Source organism: Equus caballus, chromosome 6, assembly GCF_041296265.1.
Source record: "Equus caballus isolate H_3958 breed thoroughbred chromosome 6, TB-T2T, whole genome shotgun sequence".
Taxonomy (NCBI): domain Eukaryota; kingdom Metazoa; phylum Chordata; class Mammalia; order Perissodactyla; family Equidae; genus Equus; species Equus caballus.
Genome location: NC_091689.1, coordinates 97,658,613 through 97,677,790, shown reverse-complemented (window position 1 = coordinate 97,677,790; position 19,178 = coordinate 97,658,613). Strand labels below are relative to the sequence as shown.

General features: G+C 50.9%; 1 protein-coding gene across 5 annotated transcripts in view; it reads left to right on the top strand.

The window, feature by feature from the left end:
• The window catches only part of BEST3 (bestrophin 3), a 42,650-nt gene extending 24,631 nt beyond the window's left edge, over positions 1 to 18,019 (top strand). For 4 of the 5 annotated variants that reach the window (XM_001494431.5, XM_023643995.2, XM_070271920.1 and 1 more), the window contains one exon: positions 12,517 to 14,166. In XM_001494431.5, the coding sequence (XP_001494481.1) occupies positions 12,517 to 13,429 (913 nt within the window). In that variant the 3' untranslated portion in view covers positions 13,430 to 14,166. Of the gene's footprint in view, positions 1 to 12,516; positions 14,167 to 16,538 lie in introns of those variants that run through there. The other variant, XM_014740994.3, reaches the window with a different exon arrangement.
• The last annotated feature ends 1,159 nt before the right edge of the window (positions 18,020 to 19,178 follow it).

Below are 19,178 nucleotides of genomic sequence, written 5' to 3'. Positions count from 1 at the left end.
CCCCACCATGACCGCCCCTCCCCTCCTCCCATGGTATCCTGCCTCCTCCTTCCCTGTTAAAAACCAGCATTCGACTGAGCTAATTTTAAAGCTCTTACTGGCTTTATTGGACAACTTGCGAATCGGGCGGCGTCTCGTCTGGCTGTAGGAAGGATCTCCGAGGAGCTGTGCAGAAAGAAGGATGCCTACAGGCAGAGGGGAGTGGGGACAAGGAAGTCCTTCTAGCAAAAGGCGGTTGGTTATTTCAAGGTGCCTCTCCTTTAAGGGACGGTGGGGTCTGTCAGGCTGGTCCCCTCACTAGTCTGACCGGCAGTTCCTGATGGGCTGGTTCAAGACTCCACGTCTGGCAGAGCTGAACTGTCATTAACTCTCTGTCTGGTGACGGGGGGCTCAGCATAAGCGACTCCATTTGGGGCGTGTGGTCTCTAACACGCCGTCAGGATACCTAGCTTCAATCCTATTCTTATAAGGCTTTACTCTTAGCCGAGCGTCCCCTGATGCTCATAAATAATGGTTTGGGGCATTCCTCCTCCGAGGGGCCCTCTGAGGCTGAAAGACCTTCAAGACCCAAGGAGAAGGATGCCTGGACATGGAAGTTCAGGGTTTAGGAGCCAGGAAACGGTCATGCGGCCCTCAGGTGGCCTTGGAGAAGGCGGCCTTGCTCCTTCCGGAGCCCACGCGGCCTGGGCCTCCCGCGGCTCTTCCAGGCTCCTCCCTCCCCCGCCGGCCGCTCAGTCTCCACCAATGGGGAGTCCCTGCCGTCTGCTCCTCTCGGCCTCTCACGGATGCTTTCATGGATGTCGGCAACCTGCTCAATTTTGAAAATTAAGAGGAGATGTTTTTCTGTGAGTTTGTTTTTAGATAATTAAAGATGCTTTAACTTCCCCTCCACTCCCGTCGTTGCTTAAGGCAGAGCATTTGAAGATCTGACTTGTAAAAGGAGACCAGCTCCCCTGACAGGGTCCGGGGTCACGGTGGTGGTCCCCTGAGCCCGCGTGTGCTACTCGCTCTCCATTTCCAGTGTCCGTTGAGCTGGTTTTGCATCATGGTTAAGATGATGTTTTTTTGTCTCAAGAGTTTTATCTTGATCTACGTATTCAACCTAATTGTCCTAATTTTACATTCTTTTGTAAGTGTCCATGTTCTTTAGAAGGTATTATATATTTCTCCTATTTGTAAATATAGAAACGCAGAATTAGGGATTTACAAGACGTGGGAGAAAATACCTACCTCAAATACTTATTGGGAAGATTAAAGGAGATGTAAATATAAGAACACTCTGGTTGTAGCTATAGAGGATTATTATCATCCACTGGTTCAGGTCTCTTACTGGTGGATGTCAAACTGAGGCAAAGAAAGATGAAACGAATCTAAGCTATTTTTCATATTGAATTAACCTGGGAAATTTGGGACAGAAAATACAATGCTTGGGAGAAAACCAGAAGATATGGTATTTAAGAATGCAGCAAAAAGTCATTGGCTGTTGGAGACACTCCTCTGTTAGGATGGCCTGTTTACCAGCATGATGAGGACAGGGACTGGCGAGGCCAGAGTCTGTTAGGGGAAGTTGTGGGATGGTAACTGGACTCTGCTAGGACCAACTGACCAAAGAAACCAGCAGGCAGAAGCCCAGTCGATCTTGGTTTTCTGCAAGAATGAAGACATTGCAGGGGAGCCTCCCAGTTCAGGACACCAGGCTCTGGAAGCCAGTGTCCCCAGGAACGCCCTCCTGGATCCATTAGTGTCTCTTCGTTCCATGACTGGGCTATATGGTTGCCTGTGAAAGAAAACCAAACTCAAACAAACTTAAGCAAAAAAGGGTTCCTTGGGTCACGTCTGGAGACCAGCCAGCTCTGGGTGCGGCTGGATCCAGAGGCTCAGAGGTAAGCAGGCCTCAGCCTTGCCTGCTCCACCTCTCAGTTCTGCTCTTCCCTCCACGGGAGGTGACCTCAGTTCAAGCTCTCCCCACCTGAGGGCAAAATGGCAAGATGGCAGCCAGCAGCTCCTGGAGTACAGCCTATCTCCCCAGCAAATCCTGTGGAAAGAGCGCATCTCTTTTCCAACTCTTAATCCTAAAGTACTGGATTGGCTATGATTGGCTGGACTTGGCTAACACGCCCATTCCTGAGCCAATCACTGTCGACAGGGAGACAATATTTTGATTAGCCAAGGCTGGTTCACGTGTCCATCTTTGGACCAAAGGGTGTGGTCAGCCCCAAACAACCTTATGCAATAGGTGATGTCTCAAGAACAACCAGGGTGTTATTACCAGGAGAAGGGAGAATGGTTTACTGTCAAAACGATAGAAGTCCTCTAAAATCGTAAAAGATAATGCCCTAAGCATTTAATTGTTTACTCACCAAATACAAGTCAATAGCACGTGAGGCATCTGACTGAGGCCCAGGGAAAAGGGGACGGGGAAGAAAGGACTAGCACAGCACAGGTGGGTTGTCGACGATGACTGAGCCACTGAGCTCGTCGCATTGAGGTGAAGACCGGGCATCAACGTAGCGTGGATGCAAACATTTCAGGAAAGTGTTTGCTGCTTGATGAGCAAATAAAATCCCTTCCTGGAGGAGTGAGGTTTTTATTTTCTTATTCTGTGGAAGGTGTATGTTCCCAGCATTCAGAAATCAAATTTCCTGGAGGAGTAAGGTTTTTATTTTCTTATTCTATGGAAGGTGTATGTTCCCAGCATTCAGAAATCAAATCTCCTTTCTTTTCATATCAACGTTTCAGGTTTGTAATCACAATTCCCATGACCCAGAAATTCTACAATCAAAGTAATGCCCTTCGATAACTGGGCAAAAGTCCCGTCCAAGGGCAAGACGGAAAATTACTCAGCTTCATATTCCCTTTCACATTCAGCACACTACTCATTTCCACAAAAAGGGAACTCCTTGGAGACAATTCCTTTGTTCTCTATATTCAGAAACATGTTCAAAATATTGCCCTATTTTCTATGCATTTACCAAATACACATTACTGAAATAAAGTAAGTGTTTCCCCTTTTTAATCTCAAGCACAAATTTAAAATACCATGTTTTCCCTCGTATCTTCGTACATGGGATGCACTCATTCATTTATTCAGGTAAAGTTCGTTCAGGGCCCCTGTATGGAAGGTTCTATGTCAGACGCTAGGGAGAGGCAAAAACCAACCAACAAGACCACCTCTTCAACTCAGACACAATGAGGAGACACGTTGTAATTCAGGCGGTAAATGCAGCGATAGAGAAATGCTCGGTCTTCTGGGAACGCAGTGAAGATGCGCTTCCCCCAGCCTGGTGAGTCAGAGAGGCTTCTTGGAGTTGGGACGTCTAATACGCATCTCTCAGAATGAATTCAGAGCTAACACACACACGGGAGCAGAGGCATTTAGCAGAGGGTAACTGGCCAGTATGAGCAAAGACAGAACGGAGTGCTCGTGTACTTCGGGCAACAATTTGATATGCAAAGCAGAAGAGCCAAGAAATGGATCTGGGAAGGAGGTAAGGGCAGGCGACGGAGGGTTTGACAGTCTGGGTAAACAGCCTCAGCCTTCTTCCAAGGCTCTTAAGTGACGTGGTCACCTCCGTGTTTTAGACAGGTCTGCCCAGCAGCTGCTGAAAGATGGATGGCTGGGGTGAGCCCTGAGCTGGAGAGACCAGCTGGCAGCTCTTGGTGGAGTTTAGACAGGAGAGGATAAGGGCCTGAACTAGGGTGCCTTACAAGAGATGGAGACAGTGGAGATGGCCGAAGGGACAGTTCAAGGAAGGAGGAGTTGAGGGTGACTGGGTGAAGGTGACGAGCCAAGGGTGAAGGAGGAGGTAGGAGCTGCTCCAAGGAAACCGTGTGAGCCCCCTTTTGCGTGCGTCGAATTTGAGGCATCTGTGGGCAAGCACATGGAGATGGCCAGCAGGCAGACAGCGCAGAGACAGCTTCCAGGAAGGGGGTGCATTTGACTCTTGTCAGTACAGGGTGTTTCAAGCCACAGGAGTGGGTGGAGCACCTGGGAACAGGGTCAAGTGCATGGGGTAGAGTACAACCACCTAAAGGCCGGCAGAGGAACAGGAGTCCCTGGAAGCGTCAGAGAAGGAGTGGGCAGTGCAAAGGCAGGAGGACCGAGACGACGGCCTGTCCTAGAGGCCAAGGGGCAAGTTTCAACATAAAGTCTGGAAAACACCATACGGGTTTGCAACTACGGTCACTGGAGACTCAGGTGAGAGTGTTGGGGCAGTAAGTTGAGGAGTGCTTGGGGCATGAAGGAGATCCAGACTGCCCGTGGAAACAATGTTTGAAAATAGTTTCATTATGGAAAAGTTCAAGCAGATACAAAAGTAGAGAACAAACTCAGACAAACCTCACCTACCATCACCCGCTTCAGCTATCATCACGGCCAGTCTCGTTCACGAATTCTCCCACCCACACTTCCCCTCCCGCCACGGGATTGGTGTGAAGCAAATATAACCACAGCACCCCTTTCATGCCTGAAAAAACGAAAAACTCACAATTCCTCAATTCATTGACTCTCCATGGAGTACTTTTTTGAGAAGTCTGGACTCAGGGGAGGAGACAGCAGACAGTATCCAGTAGGAGACCTGGAACTGAGGGGAATGGCATAGTTTTTACCTGTTTTACAACGTTTTAGGATGGGCACGCCTCGAGCATGTTTAACGGGAAAGGGAAACCTGCTGTCCTCCACCCTGTACCCGCCTCGGAGTTGCTTTAACTGTCTCTACTGGATGTGTTATCACGTCCCGGTCTTGTCTGGACAGATCCATTACGACTCCCTCTGGTACTTAGTCACTCTATGATGTAGCGTCCCTTTATCAGAGGACCCATGGGAAAAAATCCGTCTCAGACATCGGTGGGAAAAAACAAAGCTTTGCCTCTTCTGGGCAGCTGTTACTCTGTTTATCTTACAGACTGTGAATTTTACAGTTGATGATGATCTCCTTTTCATTTTGTCAGCTGAGAGCTGAAAACCAAATTTGCAGCCCACCTTTATAAGTCTGTGGGATTTTGGGGCATATATGTCTAGGTACTGTGTCTGTTGGTCTCATCTTGTTATCGTTCCTTGTTCTAGCTCTATATATTAGCCTAATTTTACATATTATTGCATTGTATATATTTTTGTAAGCCACCTCACTTTTATAAAATGAAGCAAAATGTAATAAACAAATTGATAACTCTGCTTGCTCTGGAAAAGGAAGGAAAAGAAGCTGAGTGAAAGGAGCCCGCTGGGGAGAGGGAAGACCCAGGAGCCAGGGGGCGGGGGGCGGGGGTACGAGAGCAAGGTCCTGGAAAGGCCCTAGAGAAGGCGTGGGGAGGCAGGGGCTGGCACTGTCAGCGGAGGGAGCCTCCGAGCCTGAGCGGGAGGGCAGAGCTGAGGGGCCACGTGCTAAGGGGCGAGGGGAGCCCGAGAGTGTGCAGCCAGTGAAGCAGGACCAGCGTCCTCACCCCATCCAATGGTCATCATGTCTGCACCCCAGTGATGTAGGAACCCCATCCAATCAGCATCACTTCTTCATCCAAAGGACATTTTAATGAACAAGGCCCATCTTCCTCTGTCCAATCTGAGACCAAGAAGCTTCTGTTTTAAAACTGTATTTCATATTTTCTAACACCAAATGAGAGCTGAAGTTCCGTCTCCCAATCTTTGTGAGGGGCATGTTAAAAATTGACCTCAGACGGACCCCTTTGAATGAAAAAAGGCCAGTTGAAAATCTGAACTGAACACTCGAAATAGAAAAGCTTTCATAGGTACCTCTGTCTTTAACAGTTAATAGATACCGTTAACGATTGTGTGGCCAGTAACTTCCACTTACAAAAGCACCCTAAGAAGTACCTGAGCGATGAAAACATCTTCCCGTTATCACTCCTGAGATGGTTCAGTTGGACCCGATCAGGTCATTTTTTTGTCGTGATGTGGAACACTTCTGAGCTGCCATTTTCAATTAAGGCATCTTTTCATTAACTTCACCACGGAGACACTATTAACCAAGATTAAGAAAATGCCTGCAAGCAGCCAAAAGAAGATTTCCCCGTAAGACCCACAACAGGAAAACAGGCCGAGGCCTTGCGATGAGACCAGGCTAACCCTCGTGCTCCATGAGCCTCCGTTCACCAGATCAACCTAAAGGGCTAACCTCAGCCAGCATCGCTGAAAGGAAATTTCCTTTCAAAACAAATAAACAAAAAATAAGGTTCAGGCCCAGCCGACCACAGCCAGCTTGAGAGAGAATGCTTGTCTTCACGTTATTCCATCAGGAGGCACTCCAAAAGTCTTAATTCTTAAATACTTGGTGTAATCCACTAGCACAAATTTTTAAGTCTCTCAGGAATGGTACACATGGAAATTAAAGACTGAAGTCTCATAATTGCCTTTAATCCTCTCTTGGAAATCAAAACAGCCACAGTAAAGAGGGAATACTCTTTTAAAGGCTTTGGGAAAACCCTAACACGGTACCCATCGCAACAGCTGAGGGGCTCCACGTTCTGGAGGAGAGAGGCGGTCGCTGCTGGGCTCGCTCGACTGTCCTGCTCATCTGAGAGCAGGCTTCAGGCCTGTGGACCTGAAACTGCTGACTGGAGTGAGGAATTTATTTAAGATCTGTTTTCACTGTGAAACTACAACCACTTAGCCAGAAATACTGACTTTGACTCATCTATCTTCAGTCCAAAAGTTCTAAGAATATATAGCAATAATGCCATTGCTTTTTCTGCATTTATACGTATGTGTATTCAATGTGCACAGAGCTTTTAGGATTATATGGCAGGTCAGAAGTATTCTCAGTGATATTGCTTCAAAGACACCAAAATTGGTATTTTTAGCAAGCAAACTCTTTATTAAGGTGTGGTTTAATATACTTCTAGATTGATGTTTTCTTCAGTAAGGTGTTTTAGCCAACGATATTCAAATATTTTAGCTTGACAGGAAAATACGCAGTCTGATATACACTGTTTCGTGCTCATGCTATAAATTACCAAAAATATCTCAAATTCTGAATCACTAACGTCAACAAAAATGTATTCTTGGAACATTGATTTTCAGTTAATGGACCAGAAAGGACGGACAGAGGGAGCCCCTGGGAGACAAATGCGCATTAATTTAGACTTTCAGAACTTGCTCAGGGTTCTTTCATGTGCCAAGTGCGTCACCACGGGCCCTGATTTTCACCTTCTAAACCACGTGGTGTGAGAGGTCGAGAAGGCTTAACTTCCTTTTCCAGCAAAACTCCCATAGAATACAGCAGCCTTGAAAGGCGGGGCTTACGTGGACCCCGCTGTGGGCCACAGTTTCTTTGCGCGTCAGCCAGCAGAGGCCGGGGGAGAACAACCAGAGTGAGCATGAGGCTGGACTGCCTGTCCCTTAACAGATTTGCCGTAATCCTTGGTCCAAAGCAGCAGAGAGGCCACCGAGGCAGCAGGAGAGTGGGCAGCTCTGCGCACAGCTCTCTGGGCTGCACACCCCCACGGGGCTCCCTACCAGCAACTGTCTCCAGAAAAGGAGCAGAGGGCCCGCACCCTAAGCTCAGCAGGAGGCCACGGAGCCCGTCTTGTAAATCCTGGCTGCAGCTTTGACGGCAATTCTGCAGTTCAGGAGGTTAAAAATAACAGCATCCACCTCTAATGGGTTTGAAGAGCACATTTTTCTTTGCCTGGGAATAAATGCTCCTCCCCACGTGCCTCTGCCCCATAGATTTTCAGGCAAATGATCGCCCCTTGCAGGCAGCTGCCTGAGTTTGAGCGCACCAGCAATTAGAAAACAACAAATCTGACGTGAGAAATAGAACTCGTCATATTAAATATTGTTTCTCTAAATTCCTCATTTCAGATCTGTTAAGATGACCTCTTATTATTTTAATTTAAATTGTCAAAATACCACATTAGACGTGGACCAGAGGAAGGCAGGCGAATGTCATCCAGTTTTATCCTTCAGCCTTTCGAAGCTCTGTGTTTACCTGATCGCCCCAGGGAGGAGGGCATTGCTTTGCAAAAAAAAAAAAAAAAATGCATTAAATCTTCCACATCCTCAGAGCTGTTTTGGTCTTTCCGACCCCAGGAAAGTCGGCCTGTCCTGTCTCCTGCCTCTGTTATGGCCCAGGAGGCGAGCAGGGCCCTCCTGCACCCCGGGGCGCCCGAGCATCTATCTCTTGCAGAGTCCTTCCCTGAACCTCCGCTGCGCGTGCCCTCGGACACATCATCGGCAAGGGAGATTGTGGGGCTGGTGGTTTGTAGGTGCTCAATAGATATTTTGAAAACTTGGGGTGTTGGGTTTTTTTTAACACTCAGGATTAAAAAAGAACACATCCCAATCCTGACAGCAGTCTGACCTGTAGAAATGATGCAAGCTCTCCTTCCTTCTAGACTCAACTGGAACCAAGCGGCCTGATGGCTTCACATAGTGTGTTCTCTGCCCACAGCCTGCCTTCCTCCTCCCTCTCGAAAGTGGCCCAGTACATGGCATGGCTTTCTCATTCTCGCTTTTTCTATATTTCTGTAGGACAGTTTATACTGTGTAATAAACGTACACTGCGGGATTGGGCAGTGTCTGCAAATGGCACGAAGCACAGTACTGAGACACAAGGTCAGGGCAGGTACCCCGGACCGGCCTGGTCTTCCCTCCCTCGGAGTAATCCAGCTTCCTCTCATCCTTACGCTCCTCTCCGTTTGCACGCTGCCCGAGGCTCACCATCAAACGGCCGTCACAGTCACCCCTTCTGAGGTGCTCATTGTTAGGTGGCAGCTCTGAGGTGTGACAACATTGTCTAAAGGACACCTGAAGGAGAAACAGCAGTGACCTCCAGGCTGACACAATCATTTCTGCCAACCATGTGCAAGAAGCCCACGATGATTTGGAAACCATCTCTGAACGTTTGCCGGTCATCTACAGAGTCCTTTTCATATCTTCTGCTCTTCAAAGCTGGTCCACGCATAGTGCTCTTTTGAACTCCCAACCTGCAAGGCAGGCAGAGGAAGAGAGACTTGTCACCAGTTTGCCAAGTATGATGCTAAGTCACAGAGAGGTTAAGTGGGTCTCCTTAGGTCACACAGTTAGTTAACGTCAGCCTGGGCCACAGCAATCCTGGCTCTGCGAGCTCCCAAAATAAATCACTTTCCTTACCACAGAGGCAATTCTCAAATTCCCTCTCTGGACACTAATGGCTGCATGGCACTTTCCATGAATGTCCTCCCGTCTCTTATTACCCGCCTCTCTCAGTCCAAGGGAATTCCAGAAAATAAGACCGAGGCTTTTTAGCTGACCTCCCCGAATATACAGCAGGATAATGAGAGCACTTACATTTCAGCATATAATGTTTCTGCTGTAAGTGTGTGGGGGCTCGTGAAGAGGTATCGTATTTGGGCCTTGGGGTTGTACTGACCCTATACCAAGGGTACACTTTAAAAATCAAATGAGGAGGAGCAGAGAGCCTAAAAGGACCTAACGGGCACACGCACGCCTAACTGGGAAACAAAGAATCCTCTCAAGTGTTCTGTTCTGCACGGTCTGTACTTTAAACCATTTCGTTCTTAAACCACAGTTTCTGCAGTCATATTGAGAACATGACCATCAGAGGAGGCAGGTGGCATTGCGCGTTGGCAATGAACCGTCCATCATGGAAACATCCGGAAGAAAGCTCATTAGGTTCGTCCCGCGGAGGGTTCGCACTGCCCTTTGATAAAGACCTGGGGGCTTCCTTCATCGCTTCACTGTGAGGTTCATGGAAGCGCCCCCAGACCACAGACCACCCAGGGTTCTTCCAAAGACCCACTTCCTGACTCGCGGCGCAGAAAGTCTCAAGTCACGTTTCTATCCAAAGCATTTCTGGAGGACGGCACCATCAATGTTGCTTTCCATGGACCTTTTCCAGCTGGGACAGGGCTCCCAGCAGACACTGCATCACACTCTCCATCCGCAAAGACCATCCCAGCCGCCCTCTGGCCCTGGGAGGAGCCCCGAATCCCTCTGTCCGGGACGCAAGATGCTTCCTAACACAGCCAGGGCCACCTCCCAGCTTCACGCCCAGCGCCAGTCCGCGTGTTTCACACAGACTCGAGTATTTCCCGTTCCTCACAAACACGCTCAACTCCCTGCTGCCTTCTTTGCTCAGGTCACTTCTCCACCTGGAATTCTCTGTGCCTCCTGCCTATCCGAGTCCTACTCAGTGTCAAAGGCCAGCTCAAAACTTTGCCCCAAATGTATCTATTTATGTACCTGTCTTCTCCCTCCTTTTAAATTACGTCATACAGTACTTCATGCAACAAATGTGTTCACGGCAGGTGCTCAATAAATTTAGTTGGGCACGTGGGTAAATCTCACTCGTCCACACGGCAGTCTCCAGAGGCAGGAAGGTGCAAGAGGGTCTCTTGGGCAGCCCTGCCCCGTGTCACATGGTGGATCAGGAGAACATTAGCAGGAACACTGGCCTTGTTGCAGTTTGCTCTTTACAATCGGTCTGTTTTTCTCTAGCTGGTGGCCCCAGGCCTTAAACCTCTCGTTCCCCCCGAATGTCCATTTCCACTGTGTCAGGGCACACAGTTTTTCCTTAGGGTTTGTGAAGTTTTGAAGTAATAATAATACCGACATGTTTTCCTGGAAGATTTTGTCATTCTTACAAGGTTGTGTGGTTTAGAAGCAACTTAGGAAAACAAATCCCAAATAACAAGTCAGGATCCCAAATGGAGAACAGAGGCCTGTCCTCCAGAGAGATGGCCAGTTCCACCTTGGACTCGAGGACACACAGGTGCTCCCCTAAGGGTCCTCCAGTGTCCTCCAGCCCTAAATGGATTCCTGAAGTGTGATGGAGACCCAACCTGAGGGATCCACCGCCAGGGTCACTGAGGCCGCTGGGGCCGGCGTCTGCGTTCCTCACGTCGGTGTGATGGAACCCGAGCCGGGCCCCGTGGAGGTGGCCAGGAGGCTGTGTGGCGGCCAAGGGCACTGCTGGGGCCTTAGGGTACGAGCACCAGGTTGTAACTGGATGCTGTCCCGGACATTTAGCCAGTTAGTCGTCTCAGTCATCCGTCTTTTATTCATAAACATGAGGAACAACGTTTTCTTTGGCTGCTTACTCTGCCATTTCCAGTCCCAGCTTTTATGCTGTCCCGGCTTTTCCCTCACGTCACATGCAATGCACCTGCTTGGTTAAAGCGTCCTGTCGCCGTGGTCATCAGTGCGAACACTGGACCAGGACGGCCGCTCCCGCCTGCTCCTGGAGCCAGCGCGAGCGCTCGTGGTTGGAGGCCAGGCTCTGGGTAGTTCCTCGTTCAGACTGTGACCCCACAGAGCGAGAGAGTGGAGACCGTGCCGTCTGAGGCAGGAGGAGGCCTCACACTCAGTAGCTCCTACCGTCAGCCCAGTGATCCCTTTTATTTCAGCCTTGAAGGGAAAGATTAAAAATGGTAGGATTATTTGTTTTGTGTCTTAAATGTTGAAAATTCAACAAGAAATTCCTAGCAATGGCAAATCCAACAAACGTAATCACAAGGGGAGTCCAGCACACGCAAGAGCACGCCACCCCCACGGGGGTGACTCTCCACAGGGCCCCGTTTCCTCCTCCTTAACCCTAAGTGAGCAGATAGGAGTGCAGAGCGTGGACCAGGGCCGACTGTGGTACCTCAGGCAGGGCCATCCTTTACCCGCCGTGCGTCCCGACTCCAGCACGTCACTGACGCCACCGTAGCACTTTACGTGGAAGGGACTGAGAACAAACGCTCTGGAGTCTGAGCTCTGGGTGTGGCCTCTCTGGATGCACAGCCTTGTTGAATCTCTCCAGGCCTCAGTTTCCTCATCCGTAAACTGTGGACAATAATAACACCAGCTCACACGATTACTGTGATAACGAGAGGAAATGATGTGTGGGAGGGGCCTCGGCAGGAAACATCAGCTGTTATTCCCGCTGTCTTGAATTTAGCGATGATCCATCGTTTTGGGGGATTTTGTGTGTCCTGGGAAACCACAACCTTAGTTCACCTGTAATAAGGGAGAAAGAAGACATACTATACTTTTTTTTCAAACATCCAAGCCTCTAGATCACTGATTCTCAAGTGTGGTCTGGGGGCCCTTGTAGATCTTCCAAATCTAAGACCCCAAGGACCAAGTCCTTAAGGTCAAACTATTTTTGTAAGCGCACTAGAACGCCATTCGCCTTTTTCCCCTCTCATCTTTCTGAGTGCACGGTGGGGTCGTGCAGAGGCTCCAGGCTACGTGGTGATGTCATCACTTAGCAGTTAATGGAATGCGGCCTGCACGTCCTTGTGTTTTCATATTCCTCAGTCATCACTTCTAATAGGGTGGAGAGAAATGGCTATAACCCACATGAACACATCGCTTTGGGAACTCAGTAATTTTTAAGAGTTTAGAAGGTCCTGTGACCAAAAAGTTTGAGAAATTCTGCTCAACTATCTCAAGTCACATGCCCCTCACACCCCGTTTCCAAGTCTGGAATACGGAAACAGCAAACAGGTCCTTAACTCTGATCCACCCCAGAGTCGGCCAGAGCCGCCCGCCTTCATGAGGTCCTTGTGTTTCAGGCTGTCGGGGTCCGCCATTCCCAGTGAGGAGTGGCTCTGGGACTACGAGAAGCCGGGCCACCGCCGCTCAGTCATCAGGAGAGTCAAGAGGTTCCTGAGTACCCACGAGCACCCCTCCAGTCCCCAGAGGACGCGCTACGGGAGGCAGGCCAGCGACAGCTCCATGTTCCTCCCCCCCAGCGACCTCAGCCCAACCCGGGACCTGCTGGACATGCCCTCCAGAAGCCGCCACCGCAGCCCAGCCACCCGGAAGCAATCCTGCTCCCCAGAGGGGAGCCCCAAGCTGCGCTGCAGCCTGGGGGAACTGCCCACCATCGGGGAGACCAGCGGGACTAGCACCGCACAGAGCCTGACCCCGCAGTCCACGGTGAGGCCCTCCCCCACCAAGATGCCCCCGGTCCCTGAGGTCCTGGTCGCCGTGCCAGGGCCCATGGCCGAGGGCCACCACCACGACTCCACCACCTCCATCAGGAGCTCTGACTTCACGGGGGTTCAGCCAAGCGGGCCAGGGCAGCAGGAGGACCCTGTGGGACAGTCCCTGTCCTCCTCAGAGAAGGGGACGCCTCCTGGAGGCCCCAGTCCCCAGGCTGTTTCAGCCAGAGCTGAGAGAAACATCCCCGAGTTTGCCTCTGAGGAAGCTGCTGGCGAGAAGGAGCAGCTCCTGAAGAGGTGGAGCCTGCCGGAGAGCCTGCAGCCAGAGCCCATGGGCCCTGAGCTGGCTCTTTTAATAGACACAGAGACGTCCTCAGAGACCAGTGGCATCAACGTGGCGGCTGGCCCCCAGGTGTCCCCTGATGTGCTGTATTTAGTGGAAAACCTGGACACCAAGGAAACAGATATCATAGAATTTAACGACGAGCCGATGGAGGGATCACCCAAAGGAATGCCAGAAAGTTCCAGGACCTGGTTCTAGCCCGGCTCCTTACTTCCCAAAGTTTAGCATTAGTTCCGGACGTACCTGGGGGCTGGCCAGTTTCTAAGAGACTGTCACACTGTATAAGCTACCGAAGACTCTGAAAGGCATTATGATCCTGACTTTTTGAGAACTGGGAAAACCAAGCGCATTCACGCCATCCCTCACCATGTGGCTTTCAGGGAAATTACGCGGACCACATGGGTGCATCCTAACCAAATAAGAGGTCTTAACAATACGCGTAAATGACTTATAAGTTCACAGGCTGTCGGCCTTGGAGAGGGCCAGTAGATCACGGTCCAACCCCCCGGTTTTGCCGCTAGGGAGACAAAGGATTCCCTACTTCGAGCACTTGTTTTCTTCCTTTCTTCACTTATAAAGACAGGGCAACGGATCGCATAACACCTCAAACGCCGCTCCTTCATTACGCCTCTTCTTTGGAGGCTTTCTGACCATTTCACTCCCACTTTCTAAACGATCATCACTTCCTAATTCCTGAGCCTGCTCGGCGTCTGAAAGCTTCATCCCTCTCAGTCTCCTTTCCGACTTCCAGGACTTCTCGTCCCTCTGCCCTTTATTCCCTCACCCTCTGTTCGCCCTGGTCTCTGGTGACGCTGACCTGTCCCACCTCTGAGTGATAATATTCTCTCTTGGCAGATCTACTGCTCACTTCTGGCCGTGGTTTTCGTGGTAGGAGGCATGGGAAAGCCTCCAACAGAACAATCAAGGATGTTGACAGACCCGCCTGACACCTTCCAGCCACTCTGTGGGAGAATGCGGGAGGATGCGGCAGGGTTGAGGAGGGTTTGGGAGGGTGCAGGAGGGCAGAGGAGGATGCAGGAGCATGGAGGAGGGTGTGGGAGTCAACAGTACCCCACTCACCCTAGCAGCCACAGGCAGTGATTTCTGCATCCTTTCTTTGGTCGTGAACGTGGGGGGAAACTGAAGCCAAGAGACATGGACCTGAACAACCAAACACTACAGAACCAAAGGATAGCAAGGCTCAAACCTGTAAGTAAACACCTAAAGCAAAATCCCAACCGTGTCACCACGTGGGACCAGTTCTGTGTCTGCGGGGTGTTTGGGCCAGGATAGGAAATCAGAGCTGGAAGGTTGAGGGGTCCAGGACTGCACGGTGGGGATGGGACGCTGACTGGCTCCCTCCAAGGAGCTCCTGGGGGGCTGTTCCTGGGGCTCCCAGCTTGTCTGAAAGGCCATGTCCCATGAGTGTTGCTCTCACTGTTTCTGTCAAATGATGAAGCTTGAGTCCGCATGGCTCCAGGAATAAAATAACCCTGAGAGCATCCACTCGCTGGGTGCTCCATGCGTGACCTCGCCAATCCTCACGGGAATCCTGTGAGCTCACACACTAGCCAATCCATCTTAAAGATGGAGGAGACAGGCTTTGAAGAAGCAGGGTAATGTGACTAAAACCACGTGGCCAGGAAGGGGCAGGGCTGGATCCAAACCCAGGCTTGTCTGATGCAGGAGCCCACCCTCTCCAGCGCTCCCTCTCTGTGCCACACATCTGTAAGGCCCCGAGTCTGCCAGCAATGTGTGCAGAACTCTGGGGATGTCCCAAGGGAGCTGTGCCTCAGTCTGTCCAGCCTCAAGGCCCCTCCAGTCCTCCCTGCATGAGTCCACCTGCGCCTTTGTGCATTCGCACGGGAGGGCGGGCTCCACCTCGGAGCCCTGCCTGGCTCCTCCTCACCTTTGTGACAGAAGACAGGTGGCAGGACCCCCCTTCCCTCCCTAGCTCCTCCCAATGTGCAGAGTTACCATTAGCAAGATGTCACATCCCGCCAGGCCACCCAGCTGCATGGCAGCAGCTACATTTACTTTAACTGGCTTCTCTCAAAGGACTCAAGGGAAATCATATTAAGAGAAATGTACACACCAATAGTCGTCCTGTTGCTCCATAGTGCTAGCCCCTGGGAAGGCCCCGATGTTCCTGGAGCCCTGGGCAGAGACTGATCAGTGAACACGGCCGAGAGGCGGGACCCCCACCGCCCCCGTCACAGCCTCCTAATGTCCCTGTTTGCTCCTTGGCTCTATCCACGGCTCAAATTCAAATAAGTTTCTACTTAGCTACTTTTGAAATATAACCAATTTTTTTCCCAAATCCAAGGAGACAGATTATGCACAAATGGAATCATATATTTTGTGGAGGACTGAGAGCATGTCCATTTCTCTCTGCTTCTATCCATCCCTTACGCACCTTTGTGCAGAGAATTATTTAGTTTCCTCAATATTTCATCACAATCTTAGGCGGCCTCCATTTCCTCCTTGAATGAAAACTGAATAATGACTCATTCACTGAGCCCAGGTGGTTGAATTCAGCTGCAAGCTCCAGCCAGCAAACGCCTGGATAAGATGAAGAAATTCTCTGTTCGTTCTAAAATGAGTTTTTACCCAACACAGGCCAAAGTTGCAAAAACAAAATGACTTCTTCTCAGGGGCCTGATTTCATCACCTACCAGCCCATTTTCTCCTGAGCTCTGGAAAGTTCCACCCCACGCCCCTACCCCATGAATGGTCACATGGCCTGGGGGCCTCGTCTTTCTGGCCCATTCCATTCCAAGAACAGGACTCAGCCCTGCATTGAATGTCACAGAGTGCAGTGAGGCCAGGCCCTGCTGCCCTCTCCCTGCCCTCCAGGGAGAACCTTCCAGATGCCCGTGTCCTCTGCCGTGTGGTGTCACGGAATGACAACAAAACTGGCCTACAAGTTACTCCCTCCAGGTGGCTTTATGAACTTGAATGGCCCGTCCTCTGAATCTCATACTCTCATCTGTGAAATGGGCCCTTCTCTGCACTGTCCCATAGCCGTTGTGAGGGAGTTTGTATGCAAAGGCTGGAGCGCCAGCAGCCCTGGGGGATGGAGGACGTGAGGGGACTGAAGCCCCTGTGGATTCACCCCCAACTGCAGAGATAAAGACTTCTCCCTCTGCCCCAGTCAGGACGCCGTGCCCTCCAGGCTTCCATCCTCTTTCCTTCAGGAAGCTTCCATTTCTCTTTTGGCTTCTTCTTGTTCTCTCTCACATGCTCCCAACGTCGCCCATGTCTTCCCTCTCTCCAGCGTTTTTCATCCTCCCTTCACTCCCCACAGGGTCCCAGGCCTCGTCACAGGCGGCGAATTCCTCTCTGACCCACCACGTGTATCACCCCCTCAGTCAAAACGTGGAGCTGACAAAAATCGATTGCTGTGTTCTTTCCACGGTAACTGTGGAGGACTCGCGGCCCTGGTTCTGGAGCACCCCCCAGGTCACCTCATCTCCCCACGGCTGGTCCTGGGTGAGGTCGTTAGGAACAGTAACTCAGCTATAAAAACTCCTCAGCAAGAGCCGCATCAGGATCCGATCCCCTGCACGGGCCTCTCCAGGGTTGCCATCCACGTGAGCAGCGGCGTCTTCTGGGGCACGTGGTATAATAGTCATGCCCAAGGACTCCCCTCGCTTTACCTCGTCCAACCATCTCAGAAGGATCCCCCATTGTTTTGCACGCTTTCTGTTTCTCTTAGTTCGAAGAACCCTGATTTTGAGGACAGTCTTTTCTGCTGAAATGGCCACTGAGTCGAAAGACGCAATTCAAGAATACCAGGATTGTCCTCCGAGTGCAATCTCGAAAACCCAGAAGGAGGACCCCAACCCACTGGCAAAGCTTCGGAGACACGACCCCAGTGGCAGGCACCTCCCCCAGACCCTCCCTCGGCTGATGGCACAGGACACTGAAGCCACCGCCCCGGAAAACGGCACAGAAACCGTGTTTGCCCTGATGACTCGGTGCCCTCAGACTGGAGGCTCAGTTTCTGTTTCATTTTGTTTCTGAATTAATTCAGAAAATGGGCCCAAGTCCTCCTTTCTCCTTGGGTAGATGTGGCCAGACAGTCACCCGGCATGATCTCCTCTGAGCTCCTAGTTTGGGACACTTCTCTCACGGAGCAGCAGGTGGGATTTTGGGTCTTGTATCCTGGAAACAAGCAAGGCCATTTCTACGATAGGTTTGTACAGAAATTCAGATGTGTCCCAAGTTCGTTGTCTAGGCCAGCGGCTCCAACCAGGGCGATTCTGCACCCAGGAGACAGCGGGCAGTGTCTGGAGACTGGGGGGCACTGGCAGCTGTGGGTCGAGGCCGGGGATGCTGCTCGACACCCGACAGTGCAGGCGACGGCCCCACACAAACATCGGGCCCAAACTACCGAGGCTGGGAAACCTGATTTAGGCCAATAGGAAGGTAAAACTGGGACAAACGTCAAGAAGATTAAGGAAGAGAGAGGAGAAAGACACGGAAGCAGAAGAGAACAGATGAAGCAGCAACAGGTAAATTCCTGTGCTGCGTATGGGCTGTGCGCTCATCACCACATCTCCCCTGATGCTGAAGGAGTTGACCCATCAAATGCAGAAAACTGGGCGTGAATCTGAGGTTCGTCTGCAGAGAACTCCTTGGCTGGCCCTTACTGAGAGGAGTCAAGTGCCGTTGTGAGCAAGACTGACTTTCCGAGAGTGAATAAAACGCGGCGACAATACATTATACCAAATGTTATGTAAGAATTTGTGCCAATAAACTGCCAGACGGCGGGGAGACACCTGGTCCAGCGTCAGCCTTTATATATGTCTCTCTTAGGACCAAACAAATTAACCGTGTCCTCTAGGCAGGCAATTTGGCATTTTATTTTTTAGTAGAAAAGTCGTAGTTAGAATGGGTAGGATGCGTCCACCTCCTCCCCAGGGCCGAGGCAGCTGTGGATCCCCAGGAGAGTGACATCGGGGGACTGGGGAAATCCTGGATGACGCCATCAGTCAGACTTTTATTCAGTCATTCATGAAACATTAAGCAACTGCAGAGTGTCAGGCATCCAGCTCAAGCTAGGTGGGGGGTGTGCGTTGCCCGCTCCACCCCCCCCGCCCCGCCCTCTGTCACGACCTGTCACCCTCTGCGGGCCCAGGTGAGGACGATGCACCCTCGGAGGTTCGGCCTGGCTGTCCGTTTCCTTTCATCCCCAGTCCTGGCCCCTCCCAACTATCTTAATTTGTTTCATCTGTCTGTTTTCCACTCAGGCAGCATTTTGAAGTCCCTCCCAGTCTCCGTGCGCGAGTCCGTCCACTGCCCTACCTGCGCGTGTCCAAGGGTCCTGTGGCTCTTACCTCCTCCCCCGCCGCCTCTGCCCTCCACAGCGGTGTCCTCCAGCCTCCTCCAGGGCCCGCGGGAGAGTTCCTGTGGGTGCTCACCTGCGGGCGGTCTCTGCGTCACAGGGCCTGTGTATTTAACCCAGCTGCATAGCGCCAGGTGGCGCCCCCACAGGAGGACCGTGCAGCTCTACCTGCCCCCCGACACTGGGTGTCACCTAGATTTCTGATTTTCATCTAACATGTGTAAAGTGACACCCAAGTGTTGTTTGATTGGCATCTACCTGCCAATTAAACATTACTGATCACTGATTTATTAGTGACATAAGTATGTTTTCATATGTGTGTTAATCCTTCTGGGACTCCTCTTCTGAAAACTGTCTTTCAAATTCTCTGCCCTTTTATTTAACAGGGTTTCTATATTTTTTTATTGATTTTCGTGAGTTCCTTCTATATTCTAGAATGAGAGTCGACCCTTGTTGGCTTGGGACATTGCAACAGAATTTTCCAATCCTTTGTGTATCTGTTAAAATTGTCTATCATGGGGCCGGCCTGGTGGCGCAGTGGTTAAGTTCTCATGTTCCACTTCAGTGGCCCGGGGTTCACCTGTTCAGATCCTGGGT